Source organism: Procambarus clarkii, chromosome 8 (assembly GCF_040958095.1).
Source record: "Procambarus clarkii isolate CNS0578487 chromosome 8, FALCON_Pclarkii_2.0, whole genome shotgun sequence".
Classification (NCBI taxonomy): Eukaryota; Metazoa; Arthropoda; class Malacostraca; order Decapoda; family Cambaridae; genus Procambarus; species Procambarus clarkii.
In genome coordinates this window covers 43,110,309-43,132,808 of record NC_091157.1, presented here as the reverse complement: position 1 = coordinate 43,132,808, position 22,500 = coordinate 43,110,309, and the positions used below count along the sequence as shown (strand labels likewise).

Below are 22,500 nucleotides of genomic sequence, written 5' to 3'. Positions count from 1 at the left end.
AGAATGGTCCAGGACGGACCGAAACGTCGTCGTCCCTTCAACTTCTAGTGTGTGGTCTGGTCAACATACTTCAGCCACGTTATTGTGACTCATCGCCTGCACACCAACCCGATGTTCACAATTAATGATCAATCCGGTTAATACACCCACCTCTTAACTTCGACATTCCATGTGTGCTACACATTTACTGACGTCCGTGTGCAGAAGGACTGATGGACAGGTCAAGCTCCGCTCTTCAACTTGAAGCTCCAACGAGCCATGATCATCCCAGACTAACTATCATGCTCACTCACGACGAGTCTCACACGGGTTGGGTCCGTCAACTCACAGTGAGCTGATTCAATGAGCTTTGATAAACAAATTGAGGGATTTTGGACTCGCAAATTGCCAATTAGACAGTTTAGCTCCAATTACGGTAAATGAACAATAGCCGCTAACAAAGTGATATGTATCAAGGGACGAGAGCCAGGAGCGATAACAAGTTAGTTTGTTTATCAGACTTCTGATCCCTGAATGGACGCATGCTGTGGAACACTGGACCAGGGGATGGACGCATGCTGTGGAACACTGGACTACAGGATGGACGCATGCTGTGGAACACTGGACTACGGGATGGACGCATGCTGTGGAACACTGGACTACAGGATGGACGCATGCTGTGGAACACTGCACTACGGGATGGACGCATGCTGTGGAACACTGCACTACGGGATGGACGCATGCTGTGGAACACAGGACTACGGGATGGACGCATGCTGTGGAACACTGGACTACAGGATGGACGCATGCTGTGGAACACTGGACTACAGGATGGACGCATGCTGTGGAACACTGCACTACGGGATGGACGCATGCTGTGGAACACTGGACTACGGGATGGACGCATGCTGTGGAACACTGGACTACAGGATGGACGCATGCTGTGGAACACTGCACTACGGGATGGACGCATGCTGTGGAACACTGCACTACGGGATGGACGCATGCTGTGGAACACAGGACTACGGGATGGACGCATGCCGTGGAACACTGGACTACAGGATGGACGCATGCTGTGGAACACTGGACTACAGGATGGACGCATGCTGTGGAACACTGCACTACGGGATGGACGCATGCTGTGGAACACTGGACTACGGGATGGACGCATGCTGTGGAACACTGGACTACGGGATGGACGCATGCTGTGGAACACTGGACTACAGGATGGACGCATGCTGTGGAACACTGCACTACGGGATGGACGCATGCTGTGGAACACTGCACTACGGGATGGACGCATGCTGTGGAACACTGGACTACGGGATGGACGCATGCTGTGGAACACAGGACTACGGGATGGACGCATGCTGTGGAACACTGGACTACAGGATGGACGCATGCTGTGGAACACCAGACTACGGGATGGACGCATGCTGTGGAACACTGGACTACGGGATGGACGCATGCTGTGGAACACTGGACTACGGGACGGACGCATGTTGTGGAACACAGGACCAGGGGATGGACGCATGCTGTGGAACACCGGACCAGGGGATGGACGCATGCTGTGGAACACCGGACCAGGGGATGGACGCATGCTGTGGAACACTGGACCAGGGGATGGACGCATGCTGTGGAACACCGGACCAGGGGATGGACGCATGCTGTGGAACACTGGACTACGGGACGGACGCATGCTGTGGAACACTGGACTACGGGATGGACGCATGCTGTGGAACACTGGACTACGGGACGGACGCATGCTGTGGAACACTGGACTACGGGATGGACGCATGCTGTGGAACACTGGACTACAGGATGGACGCATGCTGTGGAACACTGGACTACGGGATGGACGCATGCTGTGGAACACTGGACTACAGGATGGACGCATGCTGTGGAACACTGGACTACGGGACGGACGAGGTGAGTGGTAGTACTAGGAAAATAAAGACACAAGAGGAGGAACGAGTTCGACGTCCAACACGTTAGACGCATGCGTCAAACGTGTGGTCGTACCGTCTGACCGTCCAGCTATCCTCCAAGATAAGCCTACCTACACACACCTCACACACCTGCACACACCTACACACACCTGCACATACCTGCCCTCCAGTCAACTCACCCACACACCGCTCAACAACCTGTCTTCTTAAAAATAACGTCGCTTTTGGCCGTTTACGAGTATGGCCGAAAGTGGACGTAATTTGAAAATTTAAAAAAATTAAAATATATTTTGATTTTTTTTTAACAACAGTTAGTTAAGGGTCCTCTGATTGGTTAGGTGGGCGGGAAATTCTCATAAAGTTTAAAAACGTTATGAAAAACGTTAATTAAATGTTTCCTCTTCTAACCTTTCCGAGTAAGCCGGACGACTCAAACAAAAAACGGGGCAGTACGTCACTTTTGTGAGTCGATTTCATTTCAAATTACGTCCACTTTGGGCCATAGCGCGCATACGAGCCAAAAGTGACGTTATCTTTAAGAGGACGGGTTGCAACTCATCTACTTCACCTCTACAATCCTTGGTATGCAGAGGTTATCTTGAGATGATTTCGGGGCTTAGAGTCCCGCAGCCCGGTCCTCGAACAGGCCTCCTTTTTGTTACACACCCTCAGGAAGCAGCCCGTAGCATCTGTCAAACTCCCAGGTACCTATTTACTGCTAGGTAACAGGCGCATCAGGGGGAAGAGAAACTCTGCCAATTTGTTTCCGCCTCCACCGGGGATCGAACACGGGACCTCAGGACTACGAATCCGAAGCGCTGTCCACTCAGCTGTCAGGTCCCTTGGAGAAAGATTAAGACGGAGGAGGAAAGCATGAGGATTCAAGAAGACCTTGACAAACAGAACGAATGGTCGAACAAATGGTTGTTAAAGTTTAACCCAAGCAAATGTAATGTAATGAAGATAGGTGTAGGGAGCATGAGGCCAGATACAAGATATCATTTGGGCGATGAAATTCTTCTAAAATCAGAGAGAAAGACCTGGGGGTTGGTATCACATCAGACCTGTCCACCGAAGCCCACATCAAGAAGATAACCTCAGTGGCATATGGCCAACATAAGAACTGCCTTTAGAAACTTGTTTAAGTAATCATTCAGAACCTTGTATACCACGTGTGTCAGACCAATCCTGGAGTATGCAGCTCCGGCATGAAGTCCATATCTCGTCAAGCATAAAACTAAATTGGAGAAGGCTCAGAGGTGTGCCACCAGACTGGTGCTCGAACTGAGGGGCATGAAGTGTGAGGAGAGACTATTAGAATTGAACCTCACGTCGCTGCAAGACAGGAGAGTTAGGGGTAGTGGGTATGATCACCACATACAAGATTCTCAATGGAATTGATAAGGTAGATAAAGACATTATTTAACACAAGGGGCACTCGCACTAGGGGACACAGGTGGCACTTGAGTGCCCAAATGAGCCATAAAGACATTAGAAAGAATTATTTTAGTGTCAGAGTGGTTAATAAATTAAATGCATTAGGAAGTGATGTGGTGGAGGCTGACTCCATACACAGTTTCAAGTGAAGATATGATAGAGCCCAGTAGGCTCAGGAACCTGTACACCAGTTGATCGACGGTTGAGAGGCGGGACCAAAGAGCCGAAGCTCAACCCCCGCAAGCACAACTAGGAGAGTACATCCCTCTTCCCCGGCACCCAGCTCTCCCCCTCCAACCAGGAGACTAGTCGTGGGAAGAAATCGACTTGAGAATGGTCCAGGACGAACCGAAACGTCGTCGTCCCTTCACCTTCTAGTGTGTGGTCTGGTCAACATACTTGTCAACAACTATATGTCAACACCACCATTCTCCTCCCACCAAAAACACGGGTCATCTGGTTGCATTATTTAAGGGGCCCGGTGATGGAGCAGATTTTTTCAAATATGAAAAATAGTGAAAATTTTTAAACAAATCTCCCGTTATTTGGTATCAGCGTCGTAAAAATTTCATCCCAATATGTTAAGAAATAGATTTTTTATGATTTTTTTAATAATGCGTGCATGACGGGCGGCAACCAGTACTGATAATAAGGATAACACCTCCAATTTACTGGTAATCAGGGATAAAGAGATGCAAGCACCTGTCCGACACACAAATAAGACTAGTAGTAGTGAGGAAGGTCTACATAGTGACACACTGGTGCCATCTGGCGGGACAGATTTCACACATATTAATCAAATGTAATATAAATACATTGCCCAATGACAATAGTTCTTTTGTCCCTTTGTACGAAAAGCTGACTTTAAAGACTTTCATTTTTTTTTTTTTAGTTTTTTCTTCTTTGTTTCTATGCGGATTTTGTTGTGACTTTTATATCGTTGAGAATATATATCCAACACTAAGCACGGGAAGTTGGAACGAAATTGGTCAACATGTTAATCAGCCACAGGTGGCAAAAGCTGCGACTTTTACTTTTTTGGCCGATTTATTTACAGATTTCAAACTCTATTCTATGTGTCTGTTTATGTAGTATTGATAAATGAGGACCAGATGAGGGCTTCATCACTTATATGTGGGCAATAAAGTTACTGCAAAATATTATATATATATATATATATATATATATATATATATATATATATATATATATATATATATATATATATATATATATATATATATATATATATATATATATATATATATATTTGTTATTAGAACATAAGAATGAAGGTAACTGTAGAAGGCTTATTGGCCCATACGATGCAGCTCCTATTTATATCCACCCATTCCCATTCATATATATATGTCTAACCTACAGTTAGACAGTTAAGGGGCCCAGTATCTGTTCTATAGTTATCCCTAACGTATCCCTATATTTTGTTTTTTGAAGGTTTATTTCTCTTGACTTTATTTCAACATATATTGACTTTCACATATTTGAGTACGAATGTCAAACAATATTTATTAAAACATATATTCAAAAAACATTCAAAAGCTGTGACTTTTATTTTTTTTTAATTTATTAATTTTATTAATGTTATTAAACTTAATTTATTAAATTTAATTTTATTAAATTTAAAATTCATTAATTAGAACTACCTCTATTCATTGTCAATAACTTCAACTTCAATTATCTCTAAAACAGGAATTTCAACTCTGAGACCTGATAAAAAAAAATCCGTTTCTGACTGATTCGCACCATTTTTACATATTATGTGCAAAGTTCTTGGTTCTAAGATCTCTATAACTTTCTTTAGTCGTAAAGTCATAACCTTTAGAGTTATATTTTTTTTACCTATAAATTTGACACATATTTGGATGGCCACATTGAAAAAATGTGAAATGAAAAAAAAATTACAGTAAACTATTCTCTCAAACAATATTTTATCAATAAAACAGGTACGTGCAGGCGATGAGTCACAATAACGTGGCTGAAGTATGTTGACCAGACCACACACTAGAAATTGAAGGGACGACGACGTTTCGGTCCGTCCTGGACCATTCTCAAGTCACAATCGACTTGAGAATGGTCCAGGACGGACCGAAACGTCGTCGTCCCTTCAATTTCTAGTGTGTGGTCTGGTCAAAAAAAACAGGTACGTTATATGCCAGACTGAGACCAACTACTAATAAAATAACAATATTGACATTTTAAAATTTTTATCATTAATTTGAAATTGCGATTTTTTTTTTCTATTTTTTTAACATTTTTTTGTCCATGATATGATGTTGATCCATTAGGAAAAGTTGGAGCATTTACCATGAATATATTATTCACACAAAATTGAGTGTGTATAAGGAAGTGTGAGTGCACTTTCACCGGGCTTCTTAAGGAGAGAGACGTTTCTTGAGAACCAGGGGCGAGATTCAGGAAGCAGTTACGCAAGCACTTACGAACAAGACCATCTTTTCTCAATCTTTGGCGGCTTTGTTTACAGTTATTAAACAGTTAATGAGCTCCGAAGCACCAGGAAGCTGTTTATAACAATAACAACAGTTGATTGGCAAGTTTTCATGCTTGTAAACTGTTTAATAAATGTAACTATAGCCGTCAAAGATTGAAGAAAGGTTTATATGTTCGTAAGTACTTGCGTAACTGCTTCGTGAATCTGGCCCCAGGTTCGTAAGTACTTGCGTAACTGCTTCGTGAATCTGGCCCCAGGCTCGCCTCACCACTCTCGTTACCTCACGCCTCAAGACAGACCAGTTCCTGTAGCTTCTCACTGCAAGATTAACGCAGCGACTTGACGCGTCGTATTTTCTTAAAATACGCAATAAATACGTGTGAACTAAAACAATGAATAATAACTACGGCTGCTTTAAAGTCCAAATAAAATTTATCATATGTGACCTTTGACCTTTCCTCGTTAGCAACGAATTATTTCAATGTAATTATTGGTTCTCGTACACTGCCTGCGCGTCAGTGACTTAATTTAACACATTGAGAATATTAATTACGACTAAGAGTTGAAGGGTGTATTAGTTTAATTATTCTAGTCTAAAGTATATTATAGTGAGGGTCATGCAGAGGTGGTGGGTGAGGGGTGTGGGTAGCGGTGTAGGGGAAGTGGTGGTGTGGGTAACGGTGTTGGGGAAGTGGTGGTGTGGGGGAAGTGGTGGAGTAAGGTAAGTGATGGTATGGGGAAAGTGGTGGTGTGGGGAGGAAAAATCCTGGTTTAGACTGAAAAAACCTATTTGGTATTTGGTAAAGTCTTATATGCTGCTGATGTTACCCGGTTTATGTGTGTACCTGTGATGTTAGTGTTGGAGTTATATCCACTCCACTCTTTTTTTTGCTCTCTTTCAGACTCTTATACTTCCCTTCACCATAAGGTATGGCTACCTCCCTCTATCATTTTTTTTCCATTTCCTTGATTAATTAATTTAGAAAATTTTGGGGATTGAATTCTAGCAATTCTCTTTCTCCAGCTATGCTGTTCCTCGTCGTTCTTTTTCCATTTTCGTCGTCGTTACAATGGTGGCAGCGGTGCTGAACAATATTAAATTCAGATTGTGCTAATTAACTTTGTTCAGTCCCATTGATCAGCCCTTATTATCTTTGTATTTTCTTTATGTTTTCTCTGTGTCATCTTACTCTTCTAAATCTTCTCTATATCTTTATCTTCTGTGTCCTTTCTATATTATCTTTATCTCCTTTCTCTTTCTATATACTGCAACCCATCCTCCTGTTTTGATAATGCTTTTCGAAACTGTGTGGTCGATCGCACCAATATATAGTAATGGATTCCCAGTAAACCACTTTTTTGTACTATTTTGTATCGAGTTCGAAAAATAAAGTTGAAAAAAAAATACTTTTTGTTGGTCCATCACGACATATTTGTACTTTCCACCACATCTAACGTTACTACGAGTACTTTAAGCAGACGAGGAGTCACAATAACGTGGCTAAAGTATGTTGACCAGACCACACACTAGAAAGTGAAGGGACGACGACGTTTCGGTCCGTCCTGGACCATTCTCAAGTCGATTGTGAGAATGGTCTAGGACGGGCCGATACATCGTCGTCTCTTCACTTTCAAGTGTGTGGTCTGGTCAACATATGTGTGAGTGTTATGGCCGAGTGGTGGCGTTGGGGGGCTGATGTTGTTCATGGGTGTTGCGGGAACACTTCATGTGTCACTGACTAGGGTGTTGAGTGTGTTGCAGGAACACTTCAAGCGTCACTGACTAGGGTGTTGTGTGTGTTGCGGGAACACTTCATGTGTCACTGACTAGGGTGTTGTGTGTGTTGCAGGAACACTTCCAGTGTCACTGACTAGGGTGTTGTGTGTGTTGCAGGAACACTTCCAGTGTCACTGACTAGGGTCTTGTGTGTGTTGCAGGAACACTTCCAGTGTCACTGACTAGGGTGTTGTGTGTGTTGCGGGAACACTTCAAGCGTCACTGACTAGGGTGTTGTGTGTGTTGCGGGAACACTTCAAGTGTCACTGACTAGGGTGTTGTGTGTGTTGCAGGAACACTTCAAGTGTCAGTGTTGCGATGGCTACAAGGGCACCCACTGCGAGGAGCTGGACGCCTGCGTCGTCGACCCCTGTCTTAACACCGGCATCTGTGTCGACATACAAGAGGGCCACGACGGTGACACTTTCCAGTGCCTCTGTCCGTACGGTGAGTAGCGTCGACATACAGGAGGGCCACGACGGTGACACTTTCCAGTGCCTCTGTCCGTACGGTGAGTGGTGTCGACATACAGGAGGGCCACGACGGTGACACTTTCCAGTGCCTCTGTCCGTACGGTGAGTGGCGTCGACATAAAAGAGTACCACGACGGTGACCCCGTCCAGTGTCTCTCTTCATACGGTGAGTAACGGTCTAACCAATGCTCAGTAACTACAGATATTCGTAACTACGACAAGTAACCGTACTACAGTGAATTACGAACACAGTAGTCACGCTACTTCCCTCCATTCACTTACGACTCCACTTCTTATTATATTATGGATATTCTATTAATCTACTGATTCCTAAGACTATTCACTTATTACACCAAACTCTATTATTTCCATTTCATTATTTATCCTGGTTATGTAATAATTGACGATTATTTATCCTCTCTGGACTGGGTAATTGTTTCCCTTCATATCATGATATTTAGTCAATTATTTTGTTATGTTATTAATATTTTGATAACTTTATTTTACGAAAAAAATAATTATAACTTTACTTATGTGTTATTATTTATCACTAAATCCTATTTTAAAATTCCTTGTTTTTATCATTTTTCTTTTAATTTTGAAATTTTTACAATTTTAATTTAAATGATTGCAAATATTAACTGTAAATTTTCTACTGAAGTTACTTGTTTAATCAAAATTAAGAATGTGTTTAAATATTTAGGTGAAATATGTTTTAAAAATTAAGTAATTCGACAAATATTGATTGGGATTCTGTAACAATTAAACTTACAAAACGGTAATATTAAAACTTTCAACAAATCGAAGGTCCTAACTATATACAGGACTAGTTGAACCATCTTCCCCGCTCACTAGGGCGCATTTTGAAGCTCGCTAGGAGCCCTGATCCTGTCCAACTAGGCACCATATTCCTTTATCATTAGGAGCCCTGATCCTGTCCAACTAGGCACCATATTCCTTTATCATTAGGAGCCCTGATCCTGTCCAACTAGGCACCATATTCCTTTATCATTAGGAGCCCTGATCCTGTCCAACTAGGCACCATATTCCTTTATCACTAGGAGCCCTGATCCTGTCCAACTAGGAACCATATTCCTTTATCATTAGGAGCCCTGATCCTGTCCAACTAGGCACCATATTCCTTGATCACTAGGAGCTATAGTCTTAGCTCACTAAGAGCCATATTCTTAATCCATTAAAAATCCTTTTCCTAGCTTACACAGCGTCACATTTCTAGATCACTAAAAATGTTCTACCAAACTCATTCAGAGCCATCTTCCTAGCCCGCTAGAAGCTCTCTTCCTAGCCCACTAGAGGCCCTCTTCCTAGCCCATTAGAAGCTATCTTCATAGCCCATTAGAAGCCCTCTTCCTAGCCCATTAGAAGCCATCTTCCTAGCCCATTAGAAGCCCTCTTCCTATCCCACTAGAGGCCCTCTTCCTAGCCCATTAGAAGCCATCTTCCTAGCCCATTAGAAGCCATCTTCCTAGCCCATTAGAAGCCCTCTTCCTATCCCACTAGAGGCCCTCTTCCTAGCCCATTAGAAGCCATCTTCCTAGCCCATTAGAAGCCCTCTTCCTAGCCCATTAGAAGCCCTCTTCCTAGCCCACTAGAGGCCCCTCTTCCTAGCCCATTAGAAGCCATCTTCCTAGCCCATTAGAAGCCATCTTCCTAGCCCATTAGAAGCCCTCTTCCTAGCCCATTAGAAGCCATCTTCCTAGCCCATTAGAAGCCCTCTTCCTAGCCCATTAGAAGCCCTCTTCCTAGCCCATTAGAAGCTATCTTCCTAGCCCATTAGAAGCCCTCTTCCTAGCCCATTAGAAGCCATCTTCCTAGCCCATTAGAAGCCATCTTCCTAGCCCATTAGAAGCCATCTTCCATGCCCATTAGAAGCCATCTTCCTAGCCCACTAGAGGCCCTCTTCCTAGCCCATTAGAAGCCATCTTCCTAGCCCATTAGAAGCCATCTTCCTAGCCCATTAGAAGCCCTCTTCCTAGCCCACTAGAGGCCCTCTTCCTAGCCCATTAGAAGCCCTCTTCCTAGCCCATTAGAAGCCCTCTTCCTAGCCCACTAGAGGCCCTCTTCCTAGCCCATTAGAAGCCATCTTCCTAGCCCATTAGAAGCCATCTTCCTAGCCCATTAGAAGCCCTCTTCCTATCCCACTAGAGGCCCTCTTCCTAGCCCATTAGAAGCCATCTTCCTAGCCCATTAGAAGCCCTCTTCCTAGCCCATTAGAAGCCCTCTTCCTAGCCCACTAGAGGCCCTCTTCCTAGCACATTAGAAGCCATCTTCCTAGCCCATTAGAAGCCATCTTCCTAGCCCATTAGAAGCCATCTTCCTAGCCCACTAGAGGCCCTCTTCCTTGCCCATTAGAAGCCATCTTCCTAGCCCATTAGAAGCCATCTTCCTAGCCCATTAGAAGCCCTCTTCCTAGCCCACTAGAGGTCCTCTTCCTAGCCCATTAGAAGCCATCTTCCTAGCCCATTAGAAGCCCTCTTCCTAGCCCACTAGAGGTCCTCTTCCTAGCCCATTAGAAGCCATCTTCCTAGCCCATTAGAAGCCCTCTTCCTATCCCACTAGAGGCCCTCTTCCTAGCCCATTAGAAGCCATCTTCCTAGCCCATTAGAAGCCCTCTTCCTAGCCCATTAGAAGCCCTCTTCCTAGCCCACTAGAGGCCCTCTTCCTAGCCCATTAGAAGCCATCTTCCTAGCCCATTAGAAGCCATCTTCCATGCCCATTAGAAGCCATCTTCCTAGCCCACTAGAGGCCCTCTTCCTAGCCCATTAGAAGCCATCTTCCTAGCCCATTAGAAGCCATCTTCCTAGCCCATTAGAAGCCCTCTTCCTAGCCCACTAGAGGTCCTCTTCCTAGCCCATTAGAAGCCATCTTCCTAGCCCATTAGAAGCCCTCTTCCTAGCCCACTAGAGGTCCTCTTCCTAGCCCATTAGAAGCCATCTTCCTAGCCCATTAGAAGCCATCTTCCTAGCCCATTAGAAACCCTCTTCCTAGCCCATTAGAAGCCCTCTTCCTAGCCCATTAGAAGACCTCTTCCTAGCCCACTAGAGGCCCTCTTCCTAGCCCACTAGAGGCCCTCTTCCTAGCCCATTAGAAGCCCTCTTCCTAGCCCACTAGAGGCCCTCTTCCTAGCCCATTAGAAGCCATCTTCCTAGCCCACTAGAGACCCTCTTCCTAGCCCACTAGAGGCCCACTTCCTAGCCCATTAGAAGCCCTCTTCCTAGCCCATTAGAAGCCATCTTCCTAGCCCACTAGAGGCCCTCTTCCTAGCCCACTAGAGGCCCTCTTCCTAGCCCACTAGAAGCCCTCTTCCTAGCCCATTAGAAGCCCTCTTCCTAGCCCATTAGAAGCCATCTTCCTAGCCCACTAGAGGCCCTCTTCCTAGCCCACTAGAGGCCCTCTTCCTAGCCCATTAGAAGCCATCTTCCTAGCCCATTAGAAGCCCTCTTCCTAGCCCACTAGAGGCCCTCTTCCTAGCCCCACACACCCCACCCTAGTACCCCTCACACCAATAACTCCAACATCAAAGCAATTTGGCTCTCAAAAGACGTGCTATATCTCGTGCCTGCAAGAGTGTCCCATCTGAGGCCCTGTAACCTCTAATGCTGACCTTGGACTTCAAAACGAAGGTAATATTAACCTATAATATGACATTCGAGCTCAGATCACTTTCGTGATTCACTCAACTGAACTTAGACGTCTCTAAGTCTAAGTCAAATTCAATATTTTTAATGATATTGATTTACCAGTTCGTGAAGTTCATTTTACTAGAAATATAATGACTGTTCATCGGTTACATTGAACACAAACTTAACAATAAACAACGCCACTCAAGACAAAGTCTCCACGAATACATTTCACAAGTTGGGCTCAACTCTCTCAGGATAATTAACATAAATAAATGGCGAGTTCGCTTTGGATAATGACACTTAGGGCTGTGGAGTTGTGCTGTTGCCCTGCGAAGTGCCTCATACCAGGGCCAATGGTCCATCTATATGTGGGCACCACTGCCAGGAACAGCTTCCGGAATCTTAATTGTAATTGGATTCGGAGTTAATTACTTGTGGATGGTATAAGTATGTCTGGTTTTGCTTTAATCCTGCGTTGTTGATATACGAATGTTAATTAACAAGGAAATGATTCAGAAATGTTTCTAAACACACACACTCATACACACATACACACACACACACACACACACACACACACACACACACACACACACACACACACACACACACACACACACACACACACACACACACACACACACACACACACACACACACACGATATCGGATTCGAGGCCCCGGTAGGAATGAGTGACCACAGTGTACTGACGTTCGAGTATCTGGTTGAAGAAGAGTTAAGGAACTCGAGGAGGGGAACTGAAAACAAAAGGCTGACATTCCGAGAGAGAAACTTTGAGGAGATAAGAAAATTCCTAACAAATATAACATGGGAAACAGAGCTCAGAGGAAAGACGGCCCAAGACATGATGGACTACATCACGCAGAGGTGTAAGGAAGCAGCAGACAAATTTGTCCCAATCCAAAAGGAAAACAACGAAATGAAGATGAGAAACCCATGGTTTAATCAGAGATGTAGGCAAGCTAAGCAGCAAAGTAAAAGGGCGTGGTAAACTATAGAAAAAACAGGACACTTGGGAGCAGAGAAAGATACACCAGAATGCCAGGAATGAATATGTCAGATTGAGAAGAGAGGCAGAAGGGCAATATGAAAATGACATCGCAAGCAAGGCAAAGACTCCGTGTAAATTGCTGCACAGCCACATCAGGAGAAAAACAACAGTAAAGGAACGGGTAATGAAATTGAAGATAAGGGCAGACAGATTCACTACAAACAACAAGGAAGTGTGTGAGGAACTGAATAAGAAATTCCAGGAGGTCTTCACATTAGAGCAAGGGGAAGTTCCAGAGATAAGAGAGGGAATAGTTAACCAGGAATCACTAAAAAATTTTGAGATTACCACTGGGGATGTAAGGAAGCTTTTGCTAGAGTTGGATGTGAGAAAAGCTATTGGCCCGGATGGAATCTCCCCATGGATACTAAAAGAAGGAGCAGAAGCATTGTGCCTGCCACTCTCCATAGTGTATAACAAATCACTGGTAGGTAATAGAGGAATTTCCAAAAATTTGGAAGACGGCTAATGTAGTCCCGATATACAAGAAGGGGGATAGACAGGAGGCACTGAACAACAGGATAGTGTCCCTAACCTGCATACCATGCAAGCTGATGGAGAAGATTGTGCGAAAAAAGCTAGTGGAACATCTGGAGCGAAGGAATTTTGTAACACAGCATCAACATGGGTTCAGGGATGGCAAGTCCTGCCTCACAGGATTAATTGAATTCTACAATCAGGCAACAAAAATTAGGCAAGAAAGAGAGGGGTGGGCAGACTGCATATTTTTGGATTGCCAGAAAGCCTTTGACACAATACCACACAAGAGGCTAGTGAAAAAGCTGGAGATGCAGGCAGGAGTGAATTGGAAGGTACTCCATTGGATAAGGGAGTACCTAAGCAACAGAAGGCAGCGAGTCATTGTGAGGGGTGAGGTCTCAGATTGGCGAGAAGTCACCAGTGGGGTTCCGCAAAAGTCAGTCCTTGGACCCATACTGTTTCTGATATATGTAAATGATCTCCCAGAGGGTATAGAATCCTTCCTCTCATTGTTTGCTGATGATCTAAAAATTATGAGGAGGATTAAAATGGAGGATGATATATGGAGGCTACAAGATGACCCAGACTGAATGAATGGTCCAACAAATGGCTACTAAAGTTCAACTCGAGTAAATGCAAGCTCATGAAACTAGGCGGTGGAAACAGGAGGACAGACACAGGATACCAAATGGGAAATGAAGTACTTCATGAAACGGACAGAGAGAAAGATCTAGGAGTTGATATCACACCAAACCTGTCTCCTGAAGCCCACATAAAAAAAATTACATCTGCGGCATACGCAAGGCTGGCTAATATCAGAACAGCCTTCAGGAATCTGTATAAGGAATCATTCAGAAGCAGGCGATGAGTCACAATAACGTGGCTGAAGTATGTTGACCAGACCACACACTAGAAAGTGAAGAGACGACGATGTTTCGGTCCGTCCTGGTCCTGGACCGAAACGTCGTCGTCCCTTCACTTTCTAGTGTGTGGTCTGGTCAACAATCATTCAGAACCTTGTACCAGAACCACTAGGCTAGTCCCAGAACTAAGAGGCATGAGTTACGAGGAAAGGCTGCGTGAGATGCACCTCACGATATTGGAAGGCAAAAGAGTAAGGGGAGACATGATTACTACTTACAAAATTCTCAGAGGAATTGACAGGGTAGATAAAAATAAGCTTTTAACACGGGTGGTACGCGAACAAGGGGACACAGGTGGAGACTGAGTACCCAAATGAGCCACAGGGACGTTAGAAAAAACTTTTTCAGTGTCAGAGTAGTTAACAGATGGAATGCATTAGGCAGTGATGTGGTGGAGGCTGACTCCATACATAGTTTCAAATGTAGATATGATAGAGCCCAGTAGGCTCAGGAATCTGTACACCAGTTGATTGACGGTTAAGAGGCGGGACCAAAGAGCCAGAGCTAAACCCCCGCAAGCAGAATTAGGTGAGTTCACGTCACTCACTACCTTACTAAAAGCGTAAGATACATCAAGAGATCCTTACAACCCCCCCCCCCCCACCTGTGCCAGGTAAGTCCACCACGGGCTCACCATAGCCCGTGCTACTTGGAACGATTTGTTCCCATTAACTGAATCTAAAACAACAACACCATCACGAGATCAGTCAACAAACAGCAGGTGTTCCGTCACGTCGACGTGTTGACACATCAGGAGAGGACAGGTCACCTTTACCTCATCAGCGACGTTCATTATTGAGGCGAGAGCGAGTGTGGGAGTCGGCTCAATATGCCTCCATACTGCCTCTCTCTCTCTCCCAGATTATGGTCACTTAATACTCAGGCAGCCCCCATGCTACGACGGCCTGCACTTACTCAGGCAGCCCCCATGCTACGACGTCCTGCACTTACTCAGGCAGCCTCCATGCTACGACGGCCTGCACTTACTCAGGCAGCCCCCATGCTACGACGTCCTGCACTTACTCAGGCAGCCTCCATGCTACGACGGCCTGCACTTACTCAGGCAGCCCCCATGCTACGACGTCCTGCATTTGCTCAGGCAGCCTCCATGCTACGACGGCCTGCACTTACTCAGGCAGCCTCCATGCTACGACGGCCTGCATTTGCTCAGGCAGCCTCCACATCTCACACTTACTGAGGGAGGGCCTGACAGCTGAGTGGACAGCGCTTCAGATTCGTAGTCCTGAGGTTCCGGGTTCGATCCCCGGTGGAGGCGGAAACAAATGGGCAGAGTTTCTTTTACCCTGATCCCCTGTTACCTAGCAGTAAATAGGTACCTGGGAGTTAGACAGCTGATACGGGCTGCTTCCTGGGGATGTGTAACAAAAAGGAGGCCTGGTCGAGGACTGGCCCACGGGGATGCTAAGCCCCGAAATCATCTCAAGATAACCTCAAGACAAGATAACCTCCACCTCTCACTATAACAAGAGAGCAGTACACATCAGAACAGAAGAGAAGAACGGAAGAACGGAACACCAACAGGTGGACGTGTTGCACTCGAGCTCTCTGTTGCACCGAGTACCTTCACTCAGTTCTTCTATTGCACCTTCAAATCAATAGAGAACATAGATAGGAACTGTCTTGCTAACGTGATAAAGTAATGTTTTGAAAGAGTCATTCCCAGGTGTATTAATGGTACCTGCCGACGTGATATACTGGGTTTACCGTCCTCTTTGTCCCATATTAACCGAGTGCCCTTAGTTGTCCGGTATCCCTCCTTCAGCTCCGTAATCAGGTGTAATTACCTAAGTGTAGTTACAGGATGAGAGCTACTCTCGTGGTGCCACGTCTTCCCAGCACCTCTTAACAGAAATGCGAACAAGCTTGAATGGTCCCCAAGCATATATGCAAATGAAAACTCCACACCCCAGAATTGACTCGAACCCAGACCTCCAGGAGCACATTGCAACTGGTGTTACGGTGCCCTAATCAACTGGACCATTAGTGACCGCACAAAAGTGTGTCAGTGCCAGAGTGTCCTGCACTGCTCCCGTTATTCTGTATAGTTCTCCTAAGAGGTTTCATGATTATTCAAGTGTCAGGCCAGGATATTTTTCACCATTGATTTTGTGCTTACACCTATCCTGGTAGGATATTAACATTCACAAGTTCTCACATCCTGGTTCCCTGTCCGGCAGTCCAATCACTTGGGCTGGACGGTAGAGCGATGGTCTCGCTTCATGCAGGTCGGCGTTCAATCCCCGACCGTCCAAGTGGCTGGGCAGCATTCCTTCCCCCCGTCCCATCCCAAATCCTTATCCTGACCCCTTTCCCAATACTATATAGTCGTAATGGCTTGGCGTTTTCACCCTGATAATTCCCTTCCCTTCCCAGTCCGGTAATTCAGGGTGGTGGCGGCGTTAATTAACATAGTTCCTACTGAACCTAAGCTAAGCATGGATAGAGGGGGTAGATAATAGCACTAATTATGCAGTCATTCCCAATGCATCCCATTGAGCGATCTGCTACTTGAGGATACGTTGTAATTATCACCTTTATATTGTATATTATTTGTTATATTTCTTGAAACATTTTCATATCTGTTTCTCTTTTTAGTTCTATTTACACAATTATATCTATAAATAATTTGTTATTTAAATGATTCTGTTTTGCCCGAATCGCTTCGTGTAGTAGTTGCTTCATTTGTACGTATACCGACTATAGTCTCTTTATCTTATATTCTTTGTACACACATTCTTATGAATCAAAATCATTACTCTTATTATTATTATAATTTAGTCATAAATAAATGCAAGATAAGTATGTCATATAATAATTACCGAAGTTAGGCCAGACTAATAAAAGTGAAAATTTGTATTATTTATAATATATTATATATTATTTATAATAAAAGTTATTAGTCATGAAAAGATTCATGCAAACGTAACTGACAAAGTCTAGCCGAAATAAATTTCAACCAGGCTAATATATATAATATTTATAATTTATATGACTCGATCATTTTAAGGATATCAGTAGTAAAGTTGGTTCGTACTCAAATTACAGTCGGGAATCGTGGGTGGAACATAAATTGTTGGGCATGTATCACCTAATGCCTCTGTTCACCTGCCAATAAATAGGTGCTTTCGAGTTAGTCAAATTTACGGGCTATTCATGCCCGTGTCACCTCTTGGGTGACTTAATCTTCATCAATCAATAAGTCAAATCTAGAAGAGTTGCATCCAGGGAGGAGGGGGGGGGGGTCAGTAGCTTAACCTTGGAGGAGCCTTGATATAAGCCTAACGTACATATACCTAAATTTACCTGAGGGCCACTATCTCTCTAGTGGCCTTGACAAGGACAGAAAGCCGGCAGCTTGTCAAAGGTCTCCCCCACCTCTATTTGTTCTGATAATTTTGACGAGCTGGATTTTGGAATTCAGTAGTGTTTAGGTCTTTACGGCTCCGTCGGGTAGGTGGTTCCTTGGGTTTATATATCTACGAGTGATAAAGTATTTCCTATTTCCTGTCCTACATTGTGACTTGTTGACCTTGAAACTGCTGCTCCTTGATTGTGTTACATCTGATCTTTGGAAGACGCGGCCTTGATCAATCAATATCAGTCAAATTGTTCAGAATTTTAAAAGTTTCGATGAGATCCGCTCTGTTATGCTTGGTTGTCTCTTTTGTTAGCCCTGTGACCCTCAGTTGTTCCCGGTATGAAAATCCACTTAGTTCAGGAATGATTTATATTGCCAGGTATTGAACTTTCGCCAAAGCAGCTATGTCATTACACACAGAGATCACACTAACGTGATGCATCAAATGAACAAATCCACAAGGGCCGTGACGAGGATTCGAACCTGCGTCCAGGAGCATCCCAGACACTGCGACTTTTACCCTGTCGTAGCTCAGTCAATTAAGGCAGTGTCTGGGATGCTCCTGGACGCAGGTTCGAATCCTCGTCACGGCCCTTGTGGATTTGTTCAGCTATGTCACTCTAAGGATGATGTCTCCTTTCTTGGACACAATACTCTAAGTGATTTACATAGTTGAATAACTACCTTTTTTTTCCTGGTCATAAGTTCGCTTGATAATTCCTAATCTTTGGTTCGACTATTTATTACAGCTTCCACCTGTTGTGCAACTTTCAGTGAATGTTGAATTCTGACTTCAAGGTCATTTTCTTTATCAATCTGCAGCAAAGTAATGTTGTTAATTTGGAAGTTTTTGGGTGGATTGTTCAGCCCCATATGCAAGGTCTTGTAGTTTTTGACATTAAACATCAATTTGCCAGTCTTCTGACCATTTGTGGAACTCATGTTGATCTCTTTGTAAGATGAGAGGGATCAGGAATTCCCAATGTCTTGAAATGTGCAGTTTTGTGCACAAGTACAGCATTGGAGTTGGTTCATTGCCTAGTGTGCACCCAAGTGCACAAGATGCAGTGTGCCTGCTGTGCACAGGCCTTGCATGAAGCCAGCACTACCGTGTGTGGTATCGGCTGACAGCCTCTGATGTCAGCAGATTAATGGTACCATGATGGGAGTTGATGTTAGCAGATTAATGGTACCATGATGGGAGTTGTGAGATGCCATGGTTCGACAAGACCTGGAGGTTTAGTCGCCTAGAGAACATATGCACACAGCCTAGGCTGTAAATGTGCAGAGAGAGAGTTTTGCTGCTAACAAGAAGGCGTGAGGTCATGACCTGACCCTGGATGGGTCAGATCACCCGACTGTACCAGGCGGATGAGGTCACTTAACACGCTTGGAATTATGTACACCACCTTACCTTGAGGTGCTTCCGGGGCTTAGTGTCCCCGCGGCCCGGTCGTCGACCAGGCCTCCTGGTTGCTGGACTGATCAATCACTGTAGAGCTTCTGGAACCTTCTAGAACAATTGCCTCGTGAGCATAGCAGCTGCTCCGGGTTGGCTCAGAAAGCTCAAACCCGATTGGGTTTGGCACGTTGGTCTCGCCAGACAGAGGCAGCAAGTCTACCAGACATGTGTACTGGAAGACCAATCATTGTCAGTTGTTACGACCATTATGGGGACAGTAACCGGGTTCTTCATGTTATAACCTCTTTCCTATATCCGACCCCAAGCATATATATTTATATATATATGCCAGTTGCTGTGAGGCTTCTGTGCTGGCTAGGGTTCGAGTCTCCTGATGGGAAAGTGTTCTAAAGTTGTAAAGCTTCACTTGCGTGTTTTAGGCAAGTTAGTGCATATTATATATATATATATATATATATATATATATATATATATATATATATATATATATATATATATATGTCGTACCTAATAGCCAGAACGCACTTCTCAGCCTACTATTCAAGGCCCGATTTGCCTAATAAGCCAAGTTTTCATGAATTAATGTTTTTTCGACTACCTAACCTAACCTAACTTTTTCGGCTAGCTAACCTAACCTAACCTATAAAGATAGGTTAGGTTAGGTAGGGTTGGTTAGGTTCGGTCATATATCTACGTTAATTTTAACTCCAATAAAAAAAATTGACTTCATACGTAATGAAATGGGTAGCTTTATCATTTCATAAGAAAAAAAATAGAGAAAATATATTAATTCAGGAAAACTTGGCTTATTAGGCAAATCGGGCCTTGCATAGTAGGCCGAGTACGACGTTCTGGCTACTAGGTACAACATATATATATATATATATATATATATATATATATATATATATATATATATATATATATATATATATATATATATATATATATGTCGTACCTAGTAGCCAGAACTCACTTCTCAGCCTACTATTCAAGGCCCGATTTGCCTAATAAGCCAAGTTTTCCTGAATTAATATATTTACTATAATTTTTTTCTTATGAAATGATAAAGCAACCCTTTTCTCTATGTATGAGGTCAATTTTTTTTTATATATATATAAAAAATATATATAAAAATATATATATATATATATATATATATATATATATATATATATATATATATATATATATATATATATATCCTTCTCTCTCCTTCGCTTCCTCTCATCTCACACAGTTTGTATACTCAATTTACTTCCTAACAGTATTATACTGGAGTAAATGAGTTAATTATATTGATCAAACATATTCCACCTTCCTCGTAGCTCCAAAGACATGTTCATGGTATAAATTTTCCCTGTGAAGCCCTCGCAGAATTCTTGACACTGGACAAAGTGCCTCTTCCTCGCTGCTTGTAAACTTGAGTAATATGCAGGGGAAAATGTGAGAAATTTGACACACAAGTGTACAGCACTGTAGTGAGAGCTGTGAGCGATCACTACAGTGGGAAGTGTGCAACTGTGTAGAGACTTTCAATCGCTCGGTAGCGTGGAAGTGTTCTGCAGTGTAGTGAGGTTCAAGCGCACAATGCAGTAAAATTGTGCAGCAGTGCAGTGAGTTACAGCCGCTAGGTTCAGAGGAAGTGTGCTACAGTGTACTGAATTGCAAATGCTCAAGATAGTGGAAATGTGCGACAGTGTAGAGAGTTACAAGTGCTTAGTACATTATATTATATATATCAGTATATTTTAACAGCAGGTTTTCTCTTAATACATGTCACTAAATACAACAGCATTTCATTCCATGCAAAATGGAAAATATAAAAGAAATGAATAACAATCACAATACTGTTTAGTGACATGTGTACAATATATATATATATATATATATATATATATATATATATATATATATATATATATATATGTCGTACCTAGTAGCCAGAACGCACTTCTCAGCCTACTATGCAAGGCCCGATTTGCCTAATAAGCCAAGTTTTCATGAATTAATTGTTTTTCGACTACCTAACCTACCTCACCTAACCTATCCTAACTTTTTTGGCTACCTAACCTAACCTAACCTATAAAGATAGGTTAGGTTAGGTTAGGTAGGGTTGGTTAGGTTCGGTCATATATCTACGTTAATTTTAACTCCAATAACAAAAAATTGACCTCATACATAATGAAATGGGTAGCTTTATCTTTTCATGAGAAAAAAATTATAGAAAATATATTAATTCAGGAAAACCTGGCTTATTAGGCAAATCGGGCCTTGCATAGTAGGCAGAGTACGACGTTCTGGCTACTAGGTACAACATATATATATATATATATATATATATATATATATATATATATATATATATATATATATATATATATATATATATATATATATATATATAGGGTGGATGAGAGGATTGAAGACATTGATGCTCATGATGCACTTTACCTCTTCACCAGATGCTTGTCCCTCCCCAGGCTGACCTAGTTCCTTAGATGTTCGCCATCTTTTAAGAATTTTAAATTAGAAGAGTACGACAGCCTATTGAAATCAGCGTTAGAAAGAACCCTCAACCTTTCTCTCAGCGACTCACAGTGAAAACAAGCCTCCCTTCCTGTCAGACTCGGGGGCCTCGGCGTTCGCACAGCAACACAAATTGCTGAACCAGCGTTCCTGTCCTCTTCAGTGGCATCTGACAACCTAGTGAAGGAAATCCTACCCGATTTCCTAGGTCAACAGGTCAACATCAAATGAGTAGTGTCCCATTGTAGACCAAGCAGCTGCAACATGCCTAGAAGCTGCGACAACACCACATGACACTGCCCGACTTAGAGCTGTAGCAGCTCCCCATGCAGGGGATTTCCTATTAGCAACCCCAATATCAACAACTGTCATGCGTCTCACACCACAGGCTCTCCGAATTGCTGTGGCTCTCCACTTCGCTGCCCCAATCCATACCGAATACAGGTGTATTGGCAGCGAGATAGTGGCCTGCTCTGCCAAAGCACAGGAGTATGGCATGCAAGACACAGTGAGGTAAATGGCATTATTAAAAGGAGCCTTACCACAACTTGTTGTCCAGCAGAGAGAGAACCTCGTTACCTAATGCCCTGGAACTTTGACCAGCCTGTCGGTCGCCCAGACGGGATCACGGTGAACCCCTGGAAGAATGGTAGACAGTTGGTGTGGGACTACACGTGCGTTTCAACTTTAATCAACACCTATGTTGACTTAAAAGACATGCCATGAAACTGCTTAATATTTGTAAATGCTTTGTCCTTACTTCCGGCCGCTATCCTTCCCCTATTTGTGCCCAATTCCTCCCTTACAATGTACTCCTCATCTTTTTGTTTTATGCACCTGACCTCCTTAATGGTATAAATCCAATACGCACAAAACTATCCCTTCAATTGAGAATGAATTATGTAGGTTCGAAACGTTGTGTCAATTTATAATATGTGTAATTTATTCTATAGTTTATTATTTA

The 22,500-nt window shown here is 43.4% G+C and overlaps 1 protein-coding gene across 1 annotated transcript in view; it reads left to right on the top strand.

The window, feature by feature from the left end:
- The window catches only part of LOC123759706 (uncharacterized), a 160,942-nt gene that overhangs the window by 72,681 nt on the left and 65,761 nt on the right, over window positions 1-22,500 (top strand). Inside the window, exon 10 of the mRNA XM_069320330.1 lies at window positions 7,906-8,059. Within this exon, the coding sequence (XP_069176431.1) occupies window positions 7,906-8,059 (154 nt within the window). The remainder of the gene's footprint in view (window positions 1-7,905; window positions 8,060-22,500) is intronic.